This window comes from Oscarella lobularis, chromosome 10 (assembly GCF_947507565.1).
Source record: "Oscarella lobularis chromosome 10, ooOscLobu1.1, whole genome shotgun sequence".
Taxonomy (NCBI): Eukaryota; Metazoa; Porifera; class Homoscleromorpha; order Homosclerophorida; family Oscarellidae; genus Oscarella; species Oscarella lobularis.
The window spans coordinates 3,146,702-3,171,952 of record NC_089184.1 but is presented as its reverse complement, the minus strand read 5'-3'; the positions used below and the strand labels follow the sequence as shown (position 1 = coordinate 3,171,952).

At 42.6% G+C, this 25,251-nt stretch overlaps 5 protein-coding genes across 5 annotated transcripts; 3 read left to right on the top strand and 2 right to left on the bottom strand.

Annotated features, from left to right (window-relative positions):
- Window positions 1–406: 406 nt before the first annotated feature.
- LOC136191713 (phospholipid-transporting ATPase ABCA3-like) lies at window positions 407–8,325 on the top strand. Its single transcript, XM_065980103.1, has 39 exons — window positions 407–511; window positions 562–635; window positions 687–730; window positions 791–886; window positions 943–1,053; window positions 1,108–1,261; window positions 1,310–1,430; window positions 1,487–1,597; window positions 1,658–1,801; window positions 1,855–1,949; window positions 2,001–2,114; window positions 2,164–2,358; window positions 2,407–2,533; window positions 2,584–2,673; window positions 2,725–2,815; window positions 2,861–3,051; window positions 3,103–3,461; window positions 3,516–3,700; window positions 3,759–4,225; window positions 4,575–4,736; window positions 4,789–4,907; window positions 4,964–5,411; window positions 5,464–5,580; window positions 5,635–5,805; window positions 5,856–5,966; window positions 6,021–6,121; window positions 6,180–6,248; window positions 6,299–6,422; window positions 6,478–6,540; window positions 6,597–6,686; window positions 6,738–6,825; window positions 6,877–7,010; window positions 7,069–7,226; window positions 7,282–7,348; window positions 7,399–7,502; window positions 7,556–7,648; window positions 7,700–7,841; window positions 7,894–8,022; window positions 8,079–8,325. Exons 1-39 carry the CDS (start codon window positions 458–460, stop codon window positions 8,118–8,120), a joined length of 5,355 nt encoding a protein of 1,784 aa, XP_065836175.1. The 5' UTR covers window positions 407–457; the 3' UTR covers window positions 8,121–8,325.
- Window positions 8,326–9,229: 904 nt separating this feature from the next.
- Window positions 9,230–12,451, top strand: LOC136192535 (uncharacterized). The gene is made up of 11 exons (XM_065981180.1): window positions 9,230–9,807; window positions 9,856–10,004; window positions 10,052–10,237; window positions 10,285–10,429; window positions 10,484–10,676; window positions 10,788–10,850; window positions 10,901–10,986; window positions 11,039–11,101; window positions 11,161–11,223; window positions 11,307–11,482; window positions 11,535–12,451. Exons 1-8 carry the CDS (start codon window positions 9,258–9,260, stop codon window positions 11,086–11,088), a joined length of 1,422 nt encoding a protein of 473 aa, XP_065837252.1. The 5' UTR covers window positions 9,230–9,257; the 3' UTR covers window positions 11,089–11,101; window positions 11,161–11,223; window positions 11,307–11,482; window positions 11,535–12,451.
- On the top strand, window positions 11,386–16,944 carry LOC136192297 (ubiquitin carboxyl-terminal hydrolase Usp2-like). Its single transcript, XM_065980830.1, has 15 exons — window positions 11,386–11,482; window positions 11,535–12,347; window positions 12,802–12,895; window positions 12,993–13,230; window positions 13,284–13,407; window positions 13,464–13,575; window positions 13,627–13,719; window positions 13,771–13,838; window positions 13,891–13,997; window positions 14,050–14,160; window positions 14,215–14,293; window positions 14,343–14,459; window positions 14,518–14,641; window positions 14,694–15,054; window positions 15,752–16,944. The coding sequence occupies exons 1-14, from the start codon at window positions 11,386–11,388 to the stop codon at window positions 14,767–14,769; spliced, it is 2,253 nt and encodes a 750-aa protein (XP_065836902.1). The 3' UTR covers window positions 14,770–15,054; window positions 15,752–16,944.
- A 385-nt stretch (window positions 16,945–17,329) lies between these two features.
- LOC136192518 (tyrosine-protein kinase JAK1-like) lies at window positions 17,330–22,203 on the bottom strand. Its single transcript, XM_065981160.1, has 21 exons — window positions 22,082–22,203; window positions 21,886–22,024; window positions 21,684–21,833; window positions 21,549–21,616; window positions 21,349–21,481; window positions 21,099–21,296; window positions 20,908–21,042; window positions 20,610–20,849; window positions 19,992–20,555; window positions 19,453–19,930; window positions 19,325–19,396; window positions 19,212–19,272; window positions 19,014–19,158; window positions 18,758–18,965; window positions 18,553–18,705; window positions 18,350–18,496; window positions 18,216–18,297; window positions 18,037–18,162; window positions 17,880–17,976; window positions 17,772–17,822; window positions 17,330–17,716 (listed from the first exon to the last, which is right to left on the bottom strand). The coding sequence occupies exons 3-21, from the start codon at window positions 21,808–21,810 to the stop codon at window positions 17,460–17,462; spliced, it is 3,342 nt and encodes a 1,113-aa protein (XP_065837232.1). The 5' UTR covers window positions 21,811–21,833; window positions 21,886–22,024; window positions 22,082–22,203; the 3' UTR covers window positions 17,330–17,459.
- Window positions 22,025–23,668, bottom strand: LOC136192296 (uncharacterized). The gene is made up of 8 exons (XM_065980829.1): window positions 23,357–23,668; window positions 22,984–23,304; window positions 22,857–22,927; window positions 22,680–22,801; window positions 22,486–22,625; window positions 22,271–22,429; window positions 22,082–22,209; window positions 22,025–22,048 (listed from the first exon to the last, which is right to left on the bottom strand). Exons 1-8 carry the CDS (start codon window positions 23,610–23,612, stop codon window positions 22,025–22,027), a joined length of 1,221 nt encoding a protein of 406 aa, XP_065836901.1. The 5' UTR covers window positions 23,613–23,668.
- Between the last annotated feature and the right edge of the window lie 1,583 nt (window positions 23,669–25,251).

Sequence of the window (25,251 nt, the reverse complement as noted above, 5' to 3'; positions counted from 1 at the left end):
ACAGTCACGATTTAGTAGTACACAAATATTCTTCTAATGTTCTCTTTTAGTTAATCTACATTTAAAAGGTTACTTGATAACGTCAGGAAAACATTTATTTCTGTTACTGTATATCTAATATTATTTCCAAAACGCGTGTTCGTATCTTTTCGCTTAGAGATTCGGAAGAACAAAATAGTCTATCGATTGTCCTAATCAATTGTATGTTTTGACGAATTTTACAATGCTTTCTTGCTGGTGGGCCCCTCAGTCCCTCACCTGTCTCAATCGATCCAGTCTATGGTCTGCGAACGCTAGAGAGACTCGCCACTTGCTTGTATTGTGTTCTGTTGAGCCTGTGAGCATAGATCTCGTCAAGCGCGATTTTGGGGAGGGCGGGGACAGTGGCGGGGACTCTTCTGCGAGCGCACGCTAAGTTTAGTCCTTCTTTCCTCGCGCCCGTCCGAAACCCATTCAAATGGGACGATGGACGCAGCTGCGACTTCTTTTATGGAAGAACTACGTTCTACAGGTTCACCCTGACGCACAGACGAGTAAAGCGACTCCGTTTTCCCTCCCTAGATCCGTCGTCCAATCGGAACGGCGATGGAAATCATCGTCCCGATACTCGCAATAGTGTTTCTCATCATCATTAGGTTCGTAGACCGCTTCGTTGAGCGCTGAAACCGTCCAATCGATCGATTTAGACGATTGACAGATGCAAGACTGAGTGAAGGAACACAATGCATGTGTGAGTAACTCAATTATATCGCTCGACCACAAATCGAGTCGTTCATTTTTTCTTATGCAGCGACATTCAATGAACATCCACTGACGACCCAATTCTTTCCAACGCCCTTTCGTAATTCGAATCGGCTGGCCTATACACCTGCAAACAGTTCAGATGGTCTGATTATAGAGACGCTTTAGAATTGGTGCGAATTGAATTAATGATATTTACAGTTGCATTTGTCATGAAACGTGTTCGTGATATAATGGGAATCGTCACTCTTCCTTATCCCACGGAATCAGCAGCTGTAGCAGCAGCTGCAAATGAGAGGACTCATATAGGAGGTACATACATACATAAATATGTTATATATGATTATCTCTTTTATTTGCTTATAGCTCTGATCTTTACTAATGTTCGTGCTGATGGTCGACTTCCTGACAATGTTGCATACTCGATTCGCCTTCCTCACAGTCGTGGATTCTTGGGTACGTCGTGGAACACGGATCTCGTTTTTCCTCTCTTTACGCAACGAGGTCCACGAAGATCAGTGTAAGTATAACGAAGTTACGTTTTGTTTTGATTATCTTATTTCATTAGGGAATATTTCTCTGGGTTTGTTCAAGTCGAGTCTGCTGTCAATCAGGGCGTGATTGCATTGAAAGTTAGAGATCAGGATCCTACTCAGAAACGGAGCACTCTTGTTCCAACTTTGGCTAGGGTAAGCGAATGTATCATTGTCTAATTTTTGATTTGGTATTTCTTTGTTTCATTTAGCAATTTCCTTTTCCATCATATGAAGAGGATTCATTCTCGTCTATTGTCCGAGCTATTTTACCTCTGCTATTGATTATTGCCTTTATTTACACTGCCGGAACCGTTGTCAGGGTAACGACTCATTTGACTTAATTAAAGTAAACCATTAGTGTTAACTATTTTCTCTTGTAGGAATTGGTGTTGGAGAAGCAGGAGCGTTTGAAAGAGACTATGAAGATGATGGGCTTGGCCAATTGGGTTCACTGGCTCGCTTGGTTCATCAAACAATTCAGCTTCAATTTGATTTCTGTCATTCTCATGACTCTTTTAGCTGTCGTAAGCTAGACTTCGATAGAACATCTGAATTTATTTCCTCTATGGTTTTCTAGTTTGGAAATGTCTTCAAGGAAAGCAATGGGTTTATCATCTTTCTCTTCTTTCTTATCTTCATCCTCTCTGGAATAGCTTTCATGTTTATGATCAGGTAAGGCAATAATATATGTATTGTCTCTATAGATTATGTTTTCTTTTTTAGCTCATTCTTTTCGTCTGCAAAGTTGGGAATGATATTTGGTTTTCTTCTTTGGTTTGCAACCTTCTTCCCTTACCTCATTCTCTCCACTCCAAACATCTATGCGCGAATGGATAGGTACACTATGTGCACAAGTATGGAACATTGTTTATCTTCTCTTTTGCAGACACACAAAGTCTTTGTCCTGCCTCTTCTCCAACATGTGCATGGGCTTCGCTGCCAATCAGATACTCAATCTCGAAAGCAAGGGAATTGGTGTCCAATTTAGCAATATTGGCGGAACGCAAGACGACGATTTCTCAGTGGGACAAGCACTTGGAATGATGACTCTAGACATGGTTCTTTACTTCCTCATCACCTGGTAATTGAAGAGATCACGTTATTGAAGTTTTTTAATTGTGATTTTTAGGTATGTGGAAGCTGTGTTTCCTGGTCAGTACGGAATTCCACAGCCCTGGTATTTCCCTTTTACCAAAAGCTATTGGTTTGGGTATGACAACCTTCGAAACGAAGTCGACCCTTCGTCCAATAACGAAGTGAGACTAATTAGGAATTGTTGTCCTTTTGAAATATTTTGTCTTCTAAGGTTCGATTGGAAGAAAGATCAAGCTTTGAACGTGAACCGCCGAATCTGACAGCCGGAATAAACATTGAAAATCTTAGAAAAGAGTTTAAAGTTAAAATATTTCTTTCCTTTTCATATGAATAATAAATTTATGAATTCTAGGGAAATAACGGATTGGTTGTCGCAGTGGACGGAATCTCTTTAAAAATGTTCAAAGGACAGATAACAGCACTCTTAGGGCACAATGGAGCTGGTATGTAATCAATAAAAAATCGCTATCTAATCTTTTCTTTGTTAGGCAAAACCACGACTATGTCCATGTTGACTGGCTTGTTTCCACCGACGTCAGGCGACGCTTTTGTCAACGGATCGTCCATCAAAAAGGACATGAATGGAGTTCGAAAGTCGCTGGGATTGTGTCCACAGCACAACATCTTATTCGATCGACTCACAGTCCGAGAACACCTCTCATTTTTTCTCTCGCTTAAAGTCAGTTTTTTTTATATAAGAGGTTTTTTGTATTTTCTGATTTTTGCTTAGGGTCATCCAAAGGGTCGCGAATTTGAGGAGAAAATCGACTTGATACTCCAGCAATTGCAGTTTACTGAGAAGGCAAAGGCTCGCAGCACAGAATTGTCTGGTGGAATGAAACGGAAACTTAGCGTTGGTATCGCACTGATAGGCGATTCAAAGATCGTCATTCTCGACGAACCAACAGCAGGCATGGATCCCTACGCTCGCCGCTCAACGTGGGATCTTCTTATGGAACACAAGAAGGAGAGAACAATTCTGCTAACGACTCATTACATGGAAGAGGCAGACTTGCTTGGAGATCGTATTGCTATTATGGCTGAAGGACAGGTACGTTGCGCAGGGTCGTCTCATTTCCTTAAGGAGAGGTACATGTGTTTTCTATATGGGGGTTGGGTACATTCTCAAGGCTACTGCTATAGGTATGGGGTTGGTTACCACTTGACTATGGTAAAGGGTGACCAGTGCAAAAGAGAGTTGGTAACTGAGTACCTAAAGCGTAAAATTTCCACAGTCAAACTCAACAGCGATGTTGGACGAGAATTGTCCTACTTACTTCCGAAAGACGAGTCAAAAAATTTTCCAGAACTCTTCAAAGACATGGAAGGTCAGTGTCAAGTAATCACTGATGCAACCTAACCTAATCTACTCTCTACTCTACGTAGGCGAGATCAAGGCTCTTGGTGTTGAAAGTTTTGGTCTATCTCTGACGACAATGGAAGAGGTGTTTCTTCGTGTCGAAAGCAGTTCTGAGGAGACGATTGAAGCCAAAGACAAACGTCGACAATCGATACTCGTTGCACGCAGCTCGTCTCGTTCGATTCAACGTCAAAAATCGCCTGAAGCCGTTTCTGGTTTCTCTACGGATAATCGTCTGTCTGGAATTTCACTTTGGCTTCAACAATTCTACGCCGTCTATGTCAAACGTTTTCTCAACTCCAAACGCGATTTTCCTGCTGTCATCAGTCAGATGCTTCTTCCCATTGTCTTTACGATTTTTGCATTGCTTGTTCTCAAAGTCGCTGATTTTGGCGGTGATGATCCGCCCCTGAAACTGTCGCTTAGAAGTCTTGGTCAGACAAAGGGCTATGTTGCTGATTTTTCTCAGAAAAGGGACTGGAGAGTTCTCAAGGTAAGAACTCAGCTACATCGCTCTCTGACCTCTACCGAGATCTCTATGCTCTCAATCGAGATCTTTTTGCTCTCGATTGAGACCTCTATGCTCTCGATCGAGATCTCTATGTTCTTAATCGAGATCTCTTCGAGATCTCTATGCTCTCGATCGAGACTGCTATCCTCTCGATCGAGACCTCTATCGTCTCTGTAGAGATCAAGATCTTCATTGACTCTCTATATAGTGATCGAGCCCAATACAATCAAGTTTTTTTTCGTCTAAGTGCTTGCAGTTCGTTTTACTATAAACCAGGCGTTCTGTTTTTTTTTTCTTTTCAGGCTTTAAGAGATATGTTATTGTTTTTTAGCCTGCTGAGAGTGTGTTGAACTCTCTTGGTGTGACAACGGTGGATGCTCTCAATTCATCGCAGGCAATTAAAAATCGTATAGGAACATCCCAGACTTGTTGCAAAAATAAGTACCTCATTCTCAACGAGGCCTGCATTAACACTGTGATTGCAAGAGGAAGCGTAAGAGGAGCACATTCCCTGTATATGTTAGCATTGAGAAACGATCTCTTAGGCCTTTGCTGACAGTTGCAACAAGGAAGATTTGGGCTACAAAGTGTGCACGTTTGATCCAAACAAAGTTGCCGATACTCCTCTAGGACTTCCGACAACGGAAACCAATTGTCTCGAACTGTAAGTAAAGATTGTCGATTCCTTTTCAATTTATTATATTTCATTTGTGTGAGCAGTAGCAAAGACGGTCATTTGGAGCCGCAATTGTCTCTCAGCAACGCTCTCGGCTCTGGAGACAGCGATAGTGAAATCATGTGTCCAATCGTTCCCACCAAATACATCAATTCGTACGATGCGTCCTACTTCATGCAAGACATTTTGGAAAGGAGTGGAAGTGCAGCTGATTCCAACGTATTTTTTGAAGAAAATTCGTTCGCTTTCACCCTCGTTCCTCCCGTTACGGCAGTCAACTATTCGGAGGCGCCATCAGATCCGGAGGGAGCTGGACTATGGGCGACGGTTTGGTACAGCAATCAGCCTTTTCACGCTGCTCCGGCAGCTCTGAGCGCCTTTGCAAATATTCAATTGAAATATTTTCTTGGTGAAGTCGGTGTGACGGATAATTTGGATAATTTTGGTATTGAAGTGACCAATTTTCCTTTGCCTAGAACTCCAACTGAACGAGTTAGAATCTCCAGTTTCTCACTAACATTTATATTTATTTGGCTACTTTTAGATTGATGGTGCTAATTCCGATGCAGGGACATTTATTCTTCCCTTCCTCATTTCATTTGGCATGGCTTTTCTTTCTGCTAGCTTCATAACGTTTCCAATAGCGGAGAGAATCAGCAGGGTACTGAGAATCTTTTCCTTGCCTATGGCTTTCGTTCTATTGTTGTTTACTTAGGCAAAGCACATGCAGTTTCTTAGTGGCTTGGTTCCTTCTGGATATTGGCTTGCTACGTTTGCTTGGGATTTTTGCAACTTCGTTTTGCCGGCCGTTTTAATTCTGATTCTCTTTGCCGCTTTTCAAATTGATATTTTCACCAACGCTATAGGACCAATCATCCTTTTGCTGGTATTCGAATAGTCATGCGAAGTTAACGAATTTAACTTTCTTATTATTAGATTCTCTATGCCTGGGCTAATCTTCCTTTGGTCTACCTCTTCTCCTTTCTCTTCAGCTCTCCCTACACTGGATTCGCGATTATGGCTCTGATTCTCGTTCTCACTTCTTTGGTGCGAATGTTAAAATTTGAATTGTTTACGTAAGCATGATTCCTTTTTCTACAGCTGGGAACAATTCTCGTCTTTGTCTTCCTTTTACCGGGTATTGATTTGCCAACTGCAGCTGACGTCTGTCGCTATATTTTCTTTCTTCAACCAAATTATGCGTACGTAATCCCAATTAGGAGCAGCATCGACAAAGTAAAAGCTATGCCACATTTCTAGATTTAGTCAATCGTTATCCGATTTGTATCGAAACGGTCTTCTGAAAGAAGCCTGTTCAGGGTCAAACATGTTAGCTCCTTTCATCCTATATTTAGTATTCATAATGTCGTCTGTTTTAGCTCGCAGTTCGGGTGTATTCAAAACACCGATGAACTCTCTCTCACTCGTCCTGGAATCGGAGTTCCCGTTCTCTACCTCTTCTTTGAAGGCATCGTTTATTTTCTCTTAGTATTTCTCTTGGAGGTGAGCTCCTTACCGTGCACCAATGTAGTTTAACTAAGGTTTGCATATATTTTAGTATCGCTTCTTCATACCTATACGAGATGATCGAGCTTTAGCTGAGAGAACGCCTATCGACGAGGTATACACACGTGCCTTTTATGGCGACAGTTTTGTAGTCTTTCTTGTGTTCTTTAGGACGCCGATGTTGCTGCAGAAAGAGAGGCTGTCATGTCTCCTGATTTCGACGACACCTCTTCTATCGTCGTAGCTAAGAATCTTACTAAGGTATGTCATGAGGATGTGTCTTTTTGTGATAACAAGTTCTGTCTCTTCTAGCAATATCGTAAAGCTGCTCAGCCAGCTGTCGATCATTTGACGTTTAGCATTCCACGTGGCGAATGCTTTGGACTTCTTGGGCTCAATGGTACTTTAGAAAATTCTTCTATTACGGCATTTCTTTTATGATGAGAGTCAGGTGCTGGCAAGACGACTACGTTTAAAATTCTGACTGGCGATTTGACGATGTCCGCTGGAACAGCTTACATCGAAGGGCTAAATATCCGCTCCGATCTTCATCGAGTGCAACGTCTAGTGGGATATTGTCCTCAGGTACAAAGACTTTTTATTATACTTATTTGCCTAATTTTTTTGATGTGTTTTTCTCAAGTTTGATTCTCTTATTGAGCGTTTAACTGGCCGTGAATATTTGACGTGCATCGCTCGACTTCGCGGTTACGTGCCCTCCTCTATCTCGGAAGTCGTGCAGAAGATCATAGATCGTCTTGATTTGAATGAATATGCAGACAGAACGTGTGGAACATACAGGTTAGCTAAGATCATGTATTCTGATTACTTGCACGTGTTTCTCTTTCTATGTTAGCGGTGGCAATAAAAGAAAGTTGAGCACTGCCGTTGCACTTGTAGGAGATCCGTCAGTTGTTTTCTTGGTACGTTTCTCTTACTTTACTTGGCATATACTGACTAATAAGACATGAAGGATGAACCCACAGCTGGAATGGATCCTAAGGCTCGCCGTTTCCTATGGGATTGCTTAGTCGATGTACTCAAAGAAGGGCGAAGTATTGTCTTGACGTCTCATAGGTATGACTTGTTCCTCGATATCTCAATCTTTTTTTAATGTTTTTAATTCTCAGCATGGAAGAATGCGAAGCTCTGTGCACTCGTCTTGGAATTCTTGTCAACGGCCATTTCAAATGCTTGGGAAGCATTCAGCACCTCAAAAACAGGTACACAAGAGAAACAAGGAGCATTAGACTCTATATCTTACACGTTTAAAGATTTGGCGGAGGGTTCTCTCTCACTGTCATTGTGGGTGAGGCAATGACAGACAGCGCTCAAGCGCCGAACACTTCAACTGTGGCCATTAAAGACTTCATTCAAAGAAAGTTTCCTGGTGCGAAGTTGACTGATGAGCATGGGGTACGTATTGCCTTCCGATGAATATATTTTGTCTACTTTATTTTTTCGGCAGGGACAACTCGGATACGACTTAATGAGTGGTCAGCAGTGGTCCTACATTTTCGATTCTCTCGAGTCGGCTAGAGTCGATCAGGATCTCAATTTGGCTGGTTACAGTGTGAGCCAGACAACTCTCGAAGAAGTGAGTGTGCTGATTCGCCTGTTTATTATAGCTATGGTATCGAGTTATTGTAACAGGTTTTTCTGCATTTTGCTAAAGAACAAAAGGAAGCTGACTAAGTTTCACTTGTCGTCTGTACACTGTCTTGTTTTTTTTTTGTGCTGCCTATTGTTTTTCTGTTCCGTTTTGCTTCGATGAAAGGTGAGTCCACATGTTCCCCTGTTTTCTTTGTTCCTGTAGACATTAGATAGAATATATGTCGCAATTTTAGAAGCATTCCTGATACGTAACTTTCTTAGGGTACGACAGCATTTAAATTTTCTATGCCTTCTCATACGGTTGTTAGTGTATCTGGGATACTTTAGTAAAGGCAATGAATTAACTTTTCCCTAACTTTGCATCACGCATTTTTTATTTGTTACACGCACAGCTATTCTTTATCTGTGCTAACTGACACGTCTAAGATTCTGTTCGCGACTTTCTTTTTATCTTGATTTACGCCGTCTTTAGTTAGGTAATTAATCTTTTTACCTAGCTTACAGTCTTTCGTAGCCCACATGCTTGTAAAAGGCGAAGTGTACGGGATTTTCTAGGATAAACCACTATCCGCCGTTTTTCTCTGATTGGTTTTCTGTACTTGATGTTACCCGGCGTTTCTCTGGAGTTTTATGTCTGTGCCTTTGGAACTTGTTTGACAAAAATTCTTTCTAACATACTATTGGTTTTTGTTGATGAATTTTGTTGATTATTTATACTACTGAAAAAGTGCGTATTACGTATGTCTTGAACGTTTTCATTTTTTACAATTTTTTATTTTTTATTTTCTAAATGAATTCCAACATTTTTGCTTTGTTAAGTTAGACTCGAAGGAATTTACTGCCACTGGCCTTTTGTTGTGAGCCCGTATGTTCGGGTAGGGTAAAAGCTTTTGAAGAAAAATAGATCAATCGTGTACCCATTACGTGGTAAAGTCTCGGTGCAATCGGATGCTTTGGTGAGGAATGAGAGCACATCGAAAACGCCCATTTCGTCGGAAGTCCCCACCCATTCATCGATATAACTCGCCGATATCACTGAGAAATGTCCCGAAATAGGCGTCGAACGACGTCTAAATCATGCTTCTACATATCTAATCGTGGTTACGCGGTAGAAAGGTAGTATCGCGCAAGTAGAGAACATTTTCTAAAAGCCTAACGCGCGTCATGCCTAAGCAAGAAGCTGGGACCTGCCCTCTGACGTCACTGTACACATCTGTAATGGCGAGGCTTCGTCGCGACTCCCCTCATGAAGACTCTCAGGCCATCTCACCCGAGAAGCGGTATGCTCTTGAATGCGCGTTGGTCGACGATCATCTTCATCTCTTCGGTGGCTTCGATGGATCAAAATACTTTCCCCGCAATGAAATCTTTGTGATGAATGTTCGAAGAGCGGAAAAGAAGTGGATCCGTCGATTGACTCTAGGTCGAACGATTCCTCCACCTTGTACGGATGCACGATGTGTTGTCATCGACAAGATGATCTACTCATACGGGGGAAGAACAGACAAGGGTCGTCGCCTGGGAATCGTTTATCGTCTCGATCCGAAGAAAATGGAATGGATCGAAGTAGCGACGCCTATCGGAGGAAAGAAACCGCACGAACGCTCACGATGCTCTTTGTGTGCGATTGGATCAAGAATGATTATGTTTGGGGGAAAGAGCGAAAAGAAGATTCCTCGTGATCAACTCCAGTCTGGGGCAACTCAGGATAAATGGAAGTGGAGTAATGATATTTATGAATTTCGACTTGAAGAGGGAAATGAAAAAGGTGACTCTATTTAATATCAATTTGATAATCTTTTGAAATATAAACTAGGAATGTGGTTGGATTTGGAATTAAGTGGAACACAACCTAAACCACTTGTTGCCGCTGCCATGGCAACCATTGACGAGCATCGAGCATTACTTCATGGAAGAGACAAGGAGAATGAATCTCACTCTATTTCAATAAATTTAAATCGCAAAGTAAACCTGCGTAGTTAAATAATAAATACGTTTAGCAATATTTTCAGTTGTGGACGATCATTGATTTCAATGTGAAACCATCACCAAGACATGGCCATACAATTTGTCAATTAGTGACAGAAGGATTAGAAGACAAATCAATTTGTCTTCTCGTTGGTGGTCAAATGCTCGGCTTATCGGATAATTTTGATTATGCTTACGTTCTGGATTGTGACAATTCCAAAGCATATCAGGTTGTTATGATTTTATTTTATAGAATTTTTAATGATTATTTGTAAAGATGGACGTCGATCCACAATTGGGAAAAATTTTGTGTCACACATGTCATTGTGTGCAGAACGAAGACAAGACTAGAGACGTCATTATCTGTGGTGGTGTCAATTGGGAATGGTCATGTAGGCCTCTTTTAAGACGCTTTTGTCTTGGTAAATATATTTAATAAACTTTATTAAGGACGTTTAATGAATAATGTTTTGCAGACGTGAAGAACAAGCCGTATATGAAAATTAAACGAGAAATTCTCTCGTCGAGACGGGCGTCAGTTCGTGCAGCAACTTCATCTCCACGTCTTTCACTTCCAAGTGGCAGAGAAGATATTGAAATGATGCAACGCGAGCTCGAGCATTTGCGACGAAGGTGCTCTGAATTGACCGAAGAAAAAGCGTCTATCAGGTTATATATTATGTTTGTATACTATTGTAAAGTATTGCGTAATTTTGTAAATTTTGTTTATCGTTGTTTTTACTCTTTAATTTAAATCTTATTGTGAATTTTTTCTTTCAGAGAAGAACTGAAATCTTTTCATCGTCCTGTTGAGCGCAAAGACGGAGAAATTGCACAGATCAGGTTATTTGTGGAAAGTGATGCATACATTTTGTTTCATGTTTTGATTATAGGCGAGAATTGGCGTCTTTTCAAAGAGAAGCATCTATTGCTCAACGTCGTCTTGAACAAGAAAAAGACCAGCAGATTCTTCCATTCAGTAGGCACAAAAAATAGGGTTCTGCCAATAGTGTATATATTTATTGTTTTAGACAGGATTTGGCCACGTCTCAACGGCTTGCACAGGGTAAAGACGAAGTAATTACTCGCATAAGGTCATTGAAAATTATTTCTAATAATCAAAATAATAAATATGTTTAATTTTTTTGAACAGGGAAGAACTTGCGTCATGTCAACGTTTTCTAGAGCGAAAAGATGTAGACATTTGTCATATCAGGTATACAAAGCAACGTCGTCTTAAACAGCAAAATCAATTTCATCATAGTGAATATATATTTGAATTTCTTTCATTTTCCTAAGGGATGAACTAGCGACAGTGCAACGTAACCATAGTGTTGCATTGACACGCTGCCAAACTCTGGAGGCATCTCGTAACGAAATGGAACGACGCCTTGAAGAATTCACTGACGTGTTGAACATCAGAGAAGACGAAGTACACCTGACGGATCAAAAAGTAGGATCAGGAGGATTTGCAAGTAAGAAATGAAACGCATAATATCTCGGTTAATAGTATGTATTCACACTCAGGCGTTTTTGTGAGCCGTTGGCGCGGAATGACGGTTGCAGTCAAAAAAATCCACGAGCTTATCACGAATCAACGCAACATGGCATTATTCGAGCAAGAAGTTCTCGTCTGCAGTCGACTTCATCATCCCAACATCTTGACCGTTTGCGGAGCGGTGATGGCCGAAGGAATTCCTCTCCAAATGGTCATGGAATTACTCGAGGGATCAGTGAGCGAAGTCATCGACGCAGCTCACACTACCGACTCTTATCTGACAATTTATGAGCAGTTGTCTATTGCCATTGATATGACGTCAGGTATTTCATATCTTCATCAGATTCGTCCGCGTCCCTACGTGCACGGTGACGTCCGCCCGTCTAATATCCTCGTCACAAGAGATATGAAAGTCAAAGTGGGCGACTTGGGAACGGCTCATCTGATTGAGAGTTCTCTGTCTGCTGGCCCTGTCAGTCAGCAATATCTCGCTCCGGAAAGGTCACCGCGTTCTGACGGCACTGCCGCTTCGAGCTCGTTGCCTAGCGACGTGTACAGCGTTGGCGTTTCTTTGATAGAGATCTTTACCGGGGTGGGTCCCATTGCTGAAGCGAGGCAGACTCAATTGGACGCTCTCGCTAATCGTCCTAATCTTTTAATGCTTTGCTCTCGTTTGATTGATGATGACCCCAACAATAGACCCTCATCACAAGAATGCTTTGATGCGCTGAAGAGTGAGTTTAGTGACAGTCGAAGTCGTTTGTCAGCGCTTGGGATTTTTCCATTGTTGCGACTGGTGAAGGGAGTGTTTGGAAGAGACGGTCACAAAGTCCAACTCTCAAGTTCTTTTTATTAGCTTCATTTTCTGCGGTGTTTTTTGGGCTTTGCTGCTTGTTTTTATCTCTTATTTTTGACTCGTCTTTTTTGATATTGTAAATGTTTTCATGTCCTCTAAAAATTCATATTCAATCTTTTTGAAAAAGGCTGTGCTGATAGCTAGATCGAGGCTTTGCGTCAGTTCGAAAATCTTCCTTTTCAAGCAATTAGTTGAATGAAAATAGTAGATGATAAAAAACAGTGTATAGGAAGCTACATACATTTTGTTAGAGATCGCGCATTATTGTTGCTAGGCACGTGACTGTTTACAACATGGCGACGACAAGACGATCTATCTTACCGCGGAGAAACACTAGCGGCTCAACGGCATCGAAATCACCAAGTTCGCCGAGACCACAACACAAATACCTTCCATGGGGATCGCATCGCCTGTTACCGCCCGATCCTCGACCTAAACAGACATCCAGCTACAAAAACGAGTCAAGGAGAACGCTAGCCGGCCGCCACGAGCCAGTAAAAGCGACTACGCCTTTCGGAAACGACGCCAGTTCTCGTAATTACAGCACAGGCACTCGCTTCGATTCTTCCACACCAAGAATTCTGCCTAAGAGATTAGATGCAAGCCATATTTATACAGGCTCTGATTATAGTCTCAGCTCTCTTCGACGATCGAATAGCATCGAATCAATTCCATCTCATTTGACTGTATCTCGTTCGCGTTCGAATTCGTCAAAAGACGATTGTCTACTGCGAGAAACGAAACTCACGTCATTATCAAGAGAAAAGACTGACTTGGGACGAGATCGTGATTATTCCACGATAACGCGACGAAAATCAAATTTTGAGACGTCTGTTGGTCTCGTGGGTCTTCGTAATTTGGGAAATACCGTGAGCTCAAATTCTATTTTTTGGTATTCATTGCGTGGTTATTTATTTCTCAGTGTTTTATGAATTCCATGCTTCAGTGCTTGAGTCAAACGCGTCTTCTAACCGACTTCTTTGTCTCGGATAAGTACGAGACGAAATTGAATAAGAAAAGTCACATGAAAGGGCGGTTAGTAAGAGGCAAGAAACTCTTTTTGTAATTGAATACGTTCACGTGATTTGAAATTAATATTTAGCTTATGCTGATCTTGTGAAACGCATGTGGAGTGAGAATGACAGCAGTCCCTTGTCACCGACAGAATTCAAAAGTCAAATTCAAAGATTTGCGCCAAGATTTGTAGGATATAGGTATGGAGTCAGATTTGATGCTTTAGCTATTTGAATAATAATTTCATACAGTCAACAAGATGCTCAAGAGTTTTTGCGATTTTTACTTGACGGTCTTCATGACGACTTGAGAAATGATTCTAAATCAGAAAACGAATCGGTGACGTAAGTAGTAATAGTAAAGGATATTTAATCATATTTAAATTAGCATTTTAGAAGAAATCCGAGTGATTCTGATTTGGCTTCAGAGAAATATCATTCACGTGAAAATAGCAAAATAGCTGGTAAGAAAAGAAGTAGAGTATGAATTTTTTTGAAATAGTTTTTTCCCTGGAGACCTTTTTGTTGGTCAGCTGATGAGTACAGTCACCTTTGAATCCTGTTCTCATCAGTCGATTACGTATGATCCCTTCTGGGATTTATCTCTTCCCATTCCACGTAGGGTAAGACGGGAAGGAAAAGAAATAAAAGATACATAGACTCTTGCTTTTATAGCAATCTTCTTCTTCTTCGTATGATCGTTTGGGATTTTCCACGTCACTGGACCTAGCGGATTGTTTTGAATTGTTTACGAAACCGGAAACGTTGGACGGAGACAACCGTCCCGTAAGACAACTGCGTATCTGTAGATATACTCCAAATCAATCACTTCCTTTCTAGTTTTGTAGTCAATGTAATAAGAAGCGTAAGTGTACAAAGAGTCTTACATTAAGCAAACTTCCTCCCATACTTGTTATACGTAAGTCATTCATCATAATAAATACTTCTGTCTCAGGTTTTGAATTTAGATCTAAAGAGATTTGGTGGGCTGAGGTTCCGTGCTAAAATTCCCGACGTCATAGACTTTCCTGTGGATCGTAAACTAAATTTGGACCGTTTTGTCGATTCAAATTTGTGCACAAAAGGTCATTCATATAATTAATAATCACAAGAAGTATTCTATTTAGATTTTTCTTTTCTTAGGTGGCGAGTGTCTCTATAAATTATATGCAGTTTCTAATCACACGGGAAGTATATTCGGGGGTCATTACACGGCCACGTGCAAGCATTACGTCACAGGTAAATGGCATCTTTTCAATGACTCTAGGTAAATAACTCAAACACTTATATACATGTACCTAAACTAAGAAATGTTCTAGTTTCAAGGAAGTGAACTCAAGTTCCGTAAGAGGATCGCAGTGCTATGTTCTTTTCTATGAGAAATGTCAGTTATAAAGTCATACGTACACACAGTGACGGAAATTAATTCCATAGACTCTAGTCAAAAGGAACCAATGCGAGGAACCTCTCCTCTCTTTTACCTCCATTTCGTTCTCGTAGAGACAATCAAAAGTTTTGGCAAGCGGTTTCGTCATTTTTTCGCCTTCTTCGTTCGCTCGAGACGGAGTCGGGACTGAACCAGCTTGCTTCGTAGACAAACAATTCTATTTTCCCTTCTCGTTTTCTCTGACACTGATAGAGTTAGGCTCAAACGTCTCAAAAACGTCGAAATATTCCCAGGTAACGTGCTTTAGATACACTTCTCTTCGAAAGTTCTTCTTTGCTTCTCGCCTTCTCCAATCTGTCTTTTCGACAAACGACGGTATTTTTTAGGTCGGGTATAGGTACCGGGCGGGGTACCCGTTCCTCTGCCGTGAACCCCTCCGGTCACACATCTTAAGCCTATCGTCTTTAGTTGTTAGAGAAGACTTACAGTACGGAGGCGTGCAGAGGAACGGGTACCCCACCCCGTACCTATATCCGACATGATCCTTTTTACGTTTAAATTGTTTTGTAGTACTTAGTCATAATTCTAAGTTCCGCGTCGCTTCGCCTTAGAAACGTAGCAAAAGAGCTCAATCGTTACTCTACTGTGCATTTTGTTTCCTTGAAAATTCTCAATCTGCGTATAATAAACTATTTGTATTTTTCAATGTTAGTGTGACTTTTGTCTACTATCCTTGGACTGCAGTACTTATTTTCCAAGACTTATTACAGTATTCTGGGCTACAAAAAATCCATTGACTAAATTTCACATAATTGCAAATTCTTTTCATTTGATTAGTTGCAGCCTCTATAAACGTTATCAAATAAAATGAAACGAATTTATATGAATGTACTATAAGTAATAGGTGGTGTATATCGTTTGGGACGTACACCATTTTGCTTAGATCAATTAAGCGGATATCATTTTATACTAATTTCATTTTATTTCCAGGTGAAAAACAAACCTGAATGAAGCCACCACCATCTGTCTCGAAGTTCGCCGTCATTTGTCTCATCGTCATTACAATGCTATTCTTCGCCGCCACTCACCTCCTCGGCGTCCCACAGCACCGCCACCGTCGCCATGCCAACATATCAAACGTCTTCGAACTGAGTTGCTACGGAGGACACTCGATCCTCACCTGTTCAAACAACGCTCGCAACTACGACGATCTCTACAACAACGCAGCCCAATTCGCCACAGATAACGATTTCGTCAACGAACCTCTCCTTCGTCGCGTCCACGACACGTGCGCCGTTGTCGGTTCCTCAGGCAACCTCCTCAATTACGAATTCGGTGCGGAAATCGACGCGCACGACATCGTCTTTCGCATCAATCTTCCACCTATGAAAGGATACGAAAAATATGTGGGAAGTCGTAAGGGCGACGTTCTCGTGCTTAACTATTTGAAATCGCATTGGCCTTGTCATAATCCGAAGCATTTTATTCTGACGTGTCATCGGCATCCGGCGGCGTATGCTGATTTCGTGCGGACTTGCCGGACGCGGTACGGGCGTAAAACGTACGGCATGGCACCACGAGTTATGGAATTAAGTAAGGATATCTTTCACGCGTATGCATGGGAGAAGGTATGGGACTCCGAGGTCGCGTTTTTGGATAATTAGCAAGTTCATGGTTCCCACTTCTGGTCTCGATGCTGTCGTATTCGCTTTGCATTTGTGTCGAGAGGTACATATGTACGGTTTCGGTTTGAAAGGGGCTAAGAAGTTTGAGTACTTTGCTAATGCGACCAATGAAGAGGTGCGGAATGCTCACGATTTTCCGGCTGAAGCGTATTTTTTTACTTATTATATCCGAGGGTAGGCATGACGATTCTCTTGTCGATTTGTCGTGGAAGGGATATGGCAAACTGATCATTCATGGACCGACTCTTATATAGAGACTACGTACCTGCTGTGGTTGCAGTTGTTGCTGAAATTCTGCTGCTCATATGTGCAAAGTAATGTATTTTTCAAGATGAGGGTGCAGCGTGATCACTGTTTGCACAAGTGTTACCAAAATTAAATTAATGATATTTGCTTTTCTAAATGTTTCTCTGTATCCCCCACGGCACTGGTGAAGTAGCAACCAAGCTATTAGTCACATTCTATGATATAGTAAGCGTACTGTCAGACTAAAATTCAAGCGTGAATCAATAAAATATGGAAGCAGGAATTGACCACGCCTACGAGAGCGTTTTTCTTCGCGTAAGGGCGTGCTGAGAGAAAGTTAAGAGACCAGATTTTACGCTACTGCGACTCTCTCGCTAAGCACGCCGCTGACAAGGCATTGGATGCGGGAATAAGGCCGGGCAGGCGGGAATGACATAGAGACTAGCGCGCGCGTCCCCGACATGCAATCTGCTTTTTCTGTCCTTCAACGACACTAATCGCTGGTTTAGAGGCGTCTATCTCAAAGGCATACAGGTGAATTTTAGACATGCTGTGGTGCGATCGAAGCGGGGGCCTTGAGATCGAGCTGAGCATCAAAACAAGACGTTTACCTTTTCTGCTAGTCTTAACACAGGCTTTCTTTGTAGATGGTATGCGATTCATTGAGCTAAAATGGGCAACTCTCTGCGGTATTTCTGCAACTAGCGAATAGTTAATCAATTAATTAATAATAGAGTTTTTTCTTCAGCATTTGGATGACTCGTGACTCACTCCGACGTATCAAGTGCTTCGCGACACTGTCTAACATTGCTGAGCACTTGACTAAAATCAGGACGACTCTCAGAAGTGAATTCCCAACAGGTGAGCATCAGACGATACACGACATCAGAGCAGCACTTCTCCGAGTACGCATTGGTCGGTTGTCCGAGTCGTCGACCTGAGTCCAAAATAGCAACAAGATCCATTTTGGAGATGCCTGACCAGGGCATTGCTCCTGACGACCAGATCTCCCACAAAGTGACTCCTACGTATTGGCACGAAGTCATTAGACGCTAGACCTACTCTTTTTCCTTTCTTACCATAACTCCATACGTCACTCTTGTGGCTGAACGTTCCATGCAGCAGAGCTTCTGTTAATTAAAGAAAAGAGTGACATATAGTCATTTTAAAAGATCTGTGTGCTGCACCTGGGGCCATCCACTTGACAGGCAACTTCTCAAATTTCGAAAAACGATAGTCATTTTCGTTGAGTTCAAGTACCTTTGACAAGCCAAAATCGCCCACCTATCGTGATAAAATATTACTCGTTTCCAAGTTGTTACAGTAGTCGCCAAATTAACCTACTTTCACGTGTGAGACGTTTGCTATGAGAACGTTGCGTGCAGCCAAGTCTCGATGTATGATGCGTCTCGTTTCCAGATATGCCATTCCCATGCAAATTTGCTCGGCATACTGAAGCAAATGTGGCTCCTATAAGAAACGTTTACTTTCTCAAGACGACACAAAGAACTATTTCAACTCACCTCTACGTCATTTTTCTGCACATAGGATAAAAGTGAACCAAGTGGGACCAACTCTGATACGAGCATAATAGCGTCTTCAGACCTGAGTGTGAAGATATATAGTACGATTTCTATCTAATCGTTTTTCGACTCACTTAGCTGTCAGTGGCAAACATATTCCCAGAAAGCGAACAACATTTTCATGGTCCAGAGATGCCATGACTGCTGCCTCCTTTAGCAATTCGTCCTTGACTTCCGCAGACGGTCGCCGTATTTCCTTTACTGCCACATGGACGAATTCTCTAATAAAAAAGTTTGATGAGCTTGAGTCTGAAGGATGAAAAGGTACATAGCTGACTCGCTTGACGTAAGCCACGTTGCTTTTCTCACCACTCCAAATGCTCCTTTACCTAATTCCTTTCCAAACTCCAAATCGCTTTTTTTGATTAGAACGGGGCCCTTTGAAATGATGCTTGGCCTGGGGGTCTTGGTACTGGCGTCTTGACCATCCCTAGATATTCATTTATGCAGAGCAATTTTTTATATGTAACATCTAAACAAACCAAAGCTTCTCTTTGAGGCTAGAGAACGTTATTCTCTTGCTTGGCTCGTACTTCCACGACTCGAGCATGAGTGAGTAAATGGTATCCGGACAATTTTCGGGTTGAGACAAGTAATTCCGTCCTTCCACATAAGCTATCACTTCGGCGTTTGAAAGCTTAGGATAAGGAACAGTGGCGGCATACGACATGATTTCCCAGAGCGTAATTCCTAAAAAGTGTATAATTTTAAACTCTTTTCATAAGTCGTTTTCCATACCAAAACTCCAAATATCAGACTTTGTTGTAAACTTCATTTTGTTCCAGCACTCAGGCGCCATCCATCTCAATGCCGCCTTTCCACCACGCGCTGTGTAGTAGTTACTGCCTTCTTCAAGTATGCGAGCCAACCCAAAATCAGAGACCTAAACGAGTAATTAATAGCTTACAAAGGCAACCATGTTAAGATCAGTTCTACCTTAACTAGGTTCGCTGAGAAGACAACAACGTTTCGTGCTGATAAATCCCGATGAACCAATCTAAAAGAAACTGTGATCTATGCGACTCTATGTCTTACAATGGTTGGGTTGCCTGTTTTCCTCCAAAAAACTCATTGCATATGCAATTTGTCCGGCAAATTTCAACTGCGTTTGCAAGTCAACTCTAATTAAAAAGCACGACTGAAATCGTATTCTTATCTTTGATCTTAATTTTTTTACTTTGCCCTATGATCCTGCAGATATTCGTCTAAAGCTCCATGGGCAGCAAACTCAACAACAAGTCGCATCGGAATCTCGATGCACACACCCATTAGTGCAACCAAATGAGGATGATCAAACGTTGCCATGACGCTCGCTTCACGCAAGAGGTCGTCCTTCATTAGATCTGCCTCCACTTTGTCGGCTCGTAGCACTTTGATGGCAACGTCGATTTTCACTGGGAGACCATCAGCGTCTCGCGTTGACCAAGTGCCTCTTAGAACTTCTCCGAATTCTCCTTGACCAACAAGGTGGTCTTCTCTTAATTCTGATGCAGGGATGACCTTCGCGGATTGCATTCCTTCTTTCAAAGCTGTTGCCTTTTTGGCCAGATCAACAAGATCAAGATAGCTGTTTGGCTGGCTTAGACACTTTCTTTGTCTTTTACTGAATCCAACATTCGCGAATCCTAGTTCTCGAGGAAGAGGAGCGGGAGGCTCTATATTGTCATAAAGGAGATGTTATGAGCATAGTACTTGAGCCTGTGATATACTTCCTACCGTCGTCTATCTGGCTAAAGCTTCCTTTCATGTCTTCTCTTAGCGCATCTATCGCTCTCGTGCGCTTTGCTCTCATTCTATTTCTTCTTCGCCTACATCTGATGACAAAAGCAATTGCAAGTAGAATGCCAACAATTACGTTGACAGTGACTATTATAGTATATTTGGTGTCCCAGCTGTTAGCTTTCAGTGGTCCTGCTGTTGTTGTAAAAGCAGTTTCTTCAGCAGTAATAGTTCCATCAATGCTGGAAGGGCTTGAGCTAGGTGAAGTTGCAACAGGGTTAACAGGAATAACAGTGGCAGAAGCAGTTGTAGGTTTCTCTGTAGGTGTCGGTTCTTCCTTCATTGTCACTCGCGTCTCAATTATGTCGTATTCCATCGTTTCATCTGCAATGATAACGAGGTAGTAGGTGTCGCTTAAGTTGTTGTCGGAGAACAAATCTTCTTCTTCTGGCTTCAACTTCTCTGAGATCTGTACCTTGGTAGTACCTAAAGAGATCTTCTCTTTTCTGAAGGGAATACAGCTACAGTTAGCAGCTGACAGAGAAAATGCCAGATTGTCAACTAAATCCAATGTATTACGTAAGGAGGAGTTGGGATTGCGCTTAGAGTCTGTACTTGGTTTAGTGGTCAAGCCCATCCACGAAGCCAGGCTTTGTTCTTGACTTCCACTCCCAGTCCAACTTGGAGATTCTCCTTCTCTCGATCGGTACAGAAAGACGTAAAGGTCGATCTGATTTTTGTCGTCGGCGTCGAAAGAGCTGTAAACAGACCAGAATTCTACGTTTGTTTCTTCTTTCTCGATGTCGTAAACAACCGAAACTTGTTGATGCGAGTCTCTATCAAACAATAACAATCCTAAGAGTAAATATTAGGCGGGCTCTTTTCTGAAGTCCTAGAGGCGAATCTCCATCACCTTGTTTTCTTAATTGGAAAGGTTGGCTTAGAGAGCTTTGCTCTCCAGCAACAGTTAGGTCAATTTGATAGAATGACTGAAACGGCTGCCTAAGCAGAGACGATGTCAACGCGTGAATTTCCACAGCCAAATGACCTTTCAAGAACAATTAGCACGTTTTACGACGGTATTGCGCTATATGTCTTATATACCAGTATTGTCAATGTCGGCAGCAATCATTTCTCGAGTTAAACCTAAGCCGTCCTTGGCAACGATTAGTATCCGAACTTTGCGGCTTGAAGGAGCTTGGCTGGTCCATACAATTGTTCCTCGGACTACAAGGTCGTCGGACGATACGTACCAGCCCTGTCTAAAGCCCGGCAATGTTACCCTGGTCCTCTTATCGGAAGCTAAAAAACTCGAATAATTCTTATTGCTTTGTCATTATAAAGGACATCATACTGTAAAAAACAACTGTTTGAAACGTGTAGTTTGGAAGTTGGACGTCGTTTGTCGAGTTCACACATGGTGCTGTCGTGAGTTGGCTGCCATTGAGTTTTAGACACTTCTCTTGAGAAAAAACGATTTGACTCGTCTTTAGAAAAGAGTAATTAGACCGTATACAAGTAAAGAAAAACTATTGCCAGTAAAATTAAGATCACCATAGCTTCGTAGAAGACAGAAGATGTGCAAAGTTCTTCCTTGATAAATGCGCATCTATTGTTAACGTCTGTAAAGAGAGCAGCAATGCCAGTCTCAGTTGCTTAGCAATAGCAGTTGAATAATAGAAATCTTGCCTGCCAGTTGTCTGCTGTCAGCATTGTATACGAACGCTGACTTGACGTCAGTTTTGTCGCAGGTTCCAGACAACACGTTTCCAGGGAAATTTATTTTCAAACACGCTTCATCGACGTTTGAATGCATTGTGATGAAATCAGCATTTTTATCTGCTTAATTATGCATTGAAAAAATCGCATTGTCCTTTATATACGCTCTTACCGTACGTAAAAATCGCTGAAAGAAACAGCGTTTCGTTAGTGTCATTAAAACTGGTGCCACATGGAATCGAAGCCAATTGATCGTTTTCTCTATTGACGTGGAGGCACGTAAGCACACCATCATCGTCTTGAACTAAACGCTATATTGCGAGAAGTTTGACAGCCTTTTAGAGATGCTGTGTCAAAGTCATACTTACCACGCAAAAGTCGCGTCGACACACACTTTGGTATGTCTCCAGGTCGGGATACTGTACAGTCCACTGAGACCCCAAGCTCGGGGGAGAGCACGATGCAAAGCCAACCTTAGTTAGGCAGTTATCAGTGCCTAAAGTTCAAATCATTAGTATCTTCTTGCCAGAATATCTATGCTGTACTGCGCAACGTACTTGAAAATTTAATTCGAAAATTTCCTTGTTTATCTCGAACTGGTATGAAGCTTTGTCTTTCAATTGGAGGCCTCTGACAGATTCGAGCGAAGCCCTTTCGCAAACTTTTTCCTCCTTGAATGCACTGGTCTACATTTGGCCACATCTGGATTTGATGCACTGCAAGCACAACTTTACTTCAAAAACTTTTCTTTGTCACTGATATTCTTCCAAACCTCCAAAGGGGACGTCTGTGTTTAGCAACTTCACAGTATAGACGTCCGACGACTTGTCGAGAACGTTTCTAAAGCCAATTCTCCGTAGAGACACTCGAACGTATACAGTGTTGGGGCTTCCAGGCATAAACATAGGAAGCCTGTGGATTAAGAAGTATTGAGAGGATTAAACAAACAAGAGCAATCTAACTGACCGAAATAGAAGGGGCTCAAGATTGACAGCTAAACGCCCTGAAGCAAGCGAGAGCTGCTTTGTGCCATTCTCCCAGCAGAGGTCGACTTCAATACTGTTGGTTACGTAAGCAGTAAGATTCATCTGCATGAGTAAAGAGAGGGTACGCATGGGTTTTACTGCCATCCTTCCAACGTACAGTTAGCTCCAGGTGTGCACTAAAGTCTTTCCGACTAAAAATTACATTTGGCGCCACTTCATTTAACATGTCTAGACAAAGAATAGTATCACGCTACCACCATCTGTAACCTATTTTGGAGCCATACACGTGTTTCTTTTCACAATGACCACGTTTGTCACGACAATTTCCCATTCGGAGATGCCGTCTCTTGTCAATGCCACCACCCTATATTCCTCAGTAGCATTGAAGTTGAAAAAATCAAACTGCAGAGACGTTGGCACGTCCATCTCTACAGCCGGATCTGCGAGAAGCAGACCAGTGACGTTTATAGAAGCCGTTGCTCTTGAAATAAACACGGCTAATGTGTCGTTTGTCCGGTCATGCTCGTACTCGACTTCAAGATCGTGAACTCGACCGCACGAGTCAATGTATCCTATTGAGTGACTTATTTTTGATTTGACCTTAGCTGCGAATAAAACTCTTATTGATTTGGGCCTACATTTATTCTATCTACTCACAGAGATCCAAATCAACTGATTTGGCATCGAGAATATTTTTTCCAGCGTCGAGTAGCACGACATCGTATTTGGCGCTTAGGTTCGCCGTGAATGCCGCCAGAGCGGCAAGCTCACGCGAACCCTTGATCGCTTCTCCGAGGGAGGCAGCCAACTGCCCGTCTTGACGTGTGCAAAGTTCTACGCTTAACGGGTACGCGACAACGTCGCTCTCCCTGTGGCTCCATCGCACCACCGTGTATATCCACAATGCGTTCATGCCTGCGTCATAGCTGTACAATATGTCGCGCGGTTCTGTTATCGAGACGCGAGAAAGCGTTCCTAGAGGACCGTTAGAAGAGAGATAAGTCGCGATGGCTTATCCATTTATGAAGCGACGGCCTTTCGTATGTACCGTTGCGAGACGACGTTTGCGTTGCCGTTTCAGCTGCCAACGCAACGGCGAGCAGGAAAGCTACGAGTAAGAAGCACATCTCTTGGTCCATCTGTAGTAGTAGAATAGAAGGCTGCCTTTGTTACAGTCACGTCCGGTTCAATTAGCAAGGTAATCGTCAGTCTGCAAGAAGTCTTAGGAATGGTTCTAAGTTTGGCTTCTAGCCACATCCGCTGGCCAATATGAGGCCTCGCAAAGAGGGATAGGTGATGTGCAAGAGCGAGTCTTACGAACATTGTGCGCGTGGCCAAAAAAAAGACATAGCAATCAAAAAGCCTCTAGGTGAAACAATAGAGTGTGAGTATTTCTTGTTAAAGTGATGTCCTTTCTGACGTTTTTTTTATGACATTCCACGAGGTAGGACACGTGGGTAGATACGAACGTCCTCTTCTATTTGACAGATTCTAGGCTCAAATCGATGCTTGGGCGCTACTGCAGGTTTTGTTTCAGTAGTACACTGCTTTGCAAACTGAGCTAAGGAGCGTCTTTCTTGGGAGCGAAGATATCGCGAAAGGCAGAACGTCGATTTCTACTACGACGTACCTCCCCAAAGAGTTCTGTCTCGCTCTTACTAGTCATACTGCTTCTTAGTCATCGTTTGTACTCACCTGCGTACCGTCAGAGCTAATTGAATGAAGTGATGCCTCTAAACGACGGTCTTTCCCCAATGGAGCCCCGATTCTCTAACAACTAGCTGGACGCAATATCTCTTATGCGGTAAACTTCCTACGTCAGTTGCATCGACGACCAATCTTTTCTCGCGTAAGAAAAAGCCATTCAAGTTCATCACGTGACGACGACTAGTCGAGTCCCGTAGTAGAATTCCGGCTTCGTCTGAATCCACACTCGCAGAAGACTCAGCTCGATGCACTCTCATCGCACCGACTTCTTCGCCTCTTTGCAGCTCAAGCAGCGCAGATTGAAACTCGCGAATAGGTAAGCGCACATTTCCCGTTCATTTTTCGTCCGCGCGGCGCGCTGCGCCAATGCCTGTGTCCTGTCTCCACGCGGAGAACGACGTAGAGTGCGCGCGTGGATGTTTCTGCTCTCCAGCGACTTTTTCGCTACGAGCGGCGTCGTGACACGGATCGCGGACGTGACGACGCTCGCGTAATCCTTTCGCCATTCGTCGATCCCTCATCACGTGCACTCGCAGTTCGTTTCATTTCATTCCCTTCTTCTTTTCCTTTAGTTTCGCGACGAAAGAGCGAAGAGGAAAAGCAGATGAATGCCTCGTGTCAGCGCGACAATCAGGTCACCCATTGGGGCCCCACTTGGTGTAGGCGTGCACTTAGGGGGCGGGGCTCTCTGTGACGTACACGGCGCCGAATGCCTGCGATGCCACTGCCCACGCTCGCGGGCATAGAAAATTTCCGACAGTCTAACAATTAGGTCTGATTTCCAAAAGTCTAATCGAGGGCGGGTTGGGGTCCGCGAGTGAGGGCTGGTGGTCGTTGCAGTGCAC

Coding starts and splice junctions, on each gene's coding strand:
- LOC136191713 (XM_065980103.1), top strand. CDS start 458: ATGGGACGATGGACGCAGCTGCGACTTCTTTTATGGAAGAACTACGTT. Junction 5,412..5,463: donor CTAGAACTCCAACTGAACGA/GTTAGAATCTCC, acceptor GGCTACTTTTAG/ATTGATGGTGCTAATTCCGA. Junction 6,423..6,477: donor TCTTAGTATTTCTCTTGGAG/GTGAGCTCCTTA, acceptor CATATATTTTAG/TATCGCTTCTTCATACCTAT.
- LOC136192535 (XM_065981180.1), top strand. CDS start 9,258: ATGGCGAGGCTTCGTCGCGACTCCCCTCATGAAGACTCTCAGGCCATC. Junction 10,430..10,483: donor TTTAAGACGCTTTTGTCTTG/GTAAATATATTT, acceptor AATGTTTTGCAG/ACGTGAAGAACAAGCCGTAT. Junction 10,851..10,900: donor GGAGAAATTGCACAGATCAG/GTTATTTGTGGA, acceptor TTTTGATTATAG/GCGAGAATTGGCGTCTTTTC.
- LOC136192297 (XM_065980830.1), top strand. CDS start 11,386: ATGGAACGACGCCTTGAAGAATTCACTGACGTGTTGAACATCAGAGAA. Junction 13,231..13,283: donor TTCGTAATTTGGGAAATACC/GTGAGCTCAAAT, acceptor TTTATTTCTCAG/TGTTTTATGAATTCCATGCT. Junction 14,460..14,517: donor TTCAAATTTGTGCACAAAAG/GTCATTCATATA, acceptor TTCTTTTCTTAG/GTGGCGAGTGTCTCTATAAA.
- LOC136192518 (XM_065981160.1), bottom strand. CDS start 21,810: ATGCATTCAAACGTCGATGAAGCGTGTTTGAAAATAAATTTCCCTGGA. Junction 20,556..20,609: donor GGGCTTGACCACTAAACCAA/GTACAGACTCTA, acceptor CATTGGATTTAG/TTGACAATCTGGCATTTTCT. Junction 17,977..18,036: donor CAAACGTCTCACACGTGAAA/GTAGGTTAATTT, acceptor TTATCACGATAG/GTGGGCGATTTTGGCTTGTC.
- LOC136192296 (XM_065980829.1), bottom strand. CDS start 23,612: ATGAACGCATTGTGGATATACACGGTGGTGCGATGGAGCCACAGGGAG. Junction 22,928..22,983: donor CATTGTGAAAAGAAACACGT/GTATGGCTCCAA, acceptor TTCTTTGTCTAG/ACATGTTAAATGAAGTGGCG. Junction 22,210..22,270: donor TTTTCGAATTAAATTTTCAA/GTACGTTGCGCA, acceptor TTTGAACTTTAG/GCACTGATAACTGCCTAACT.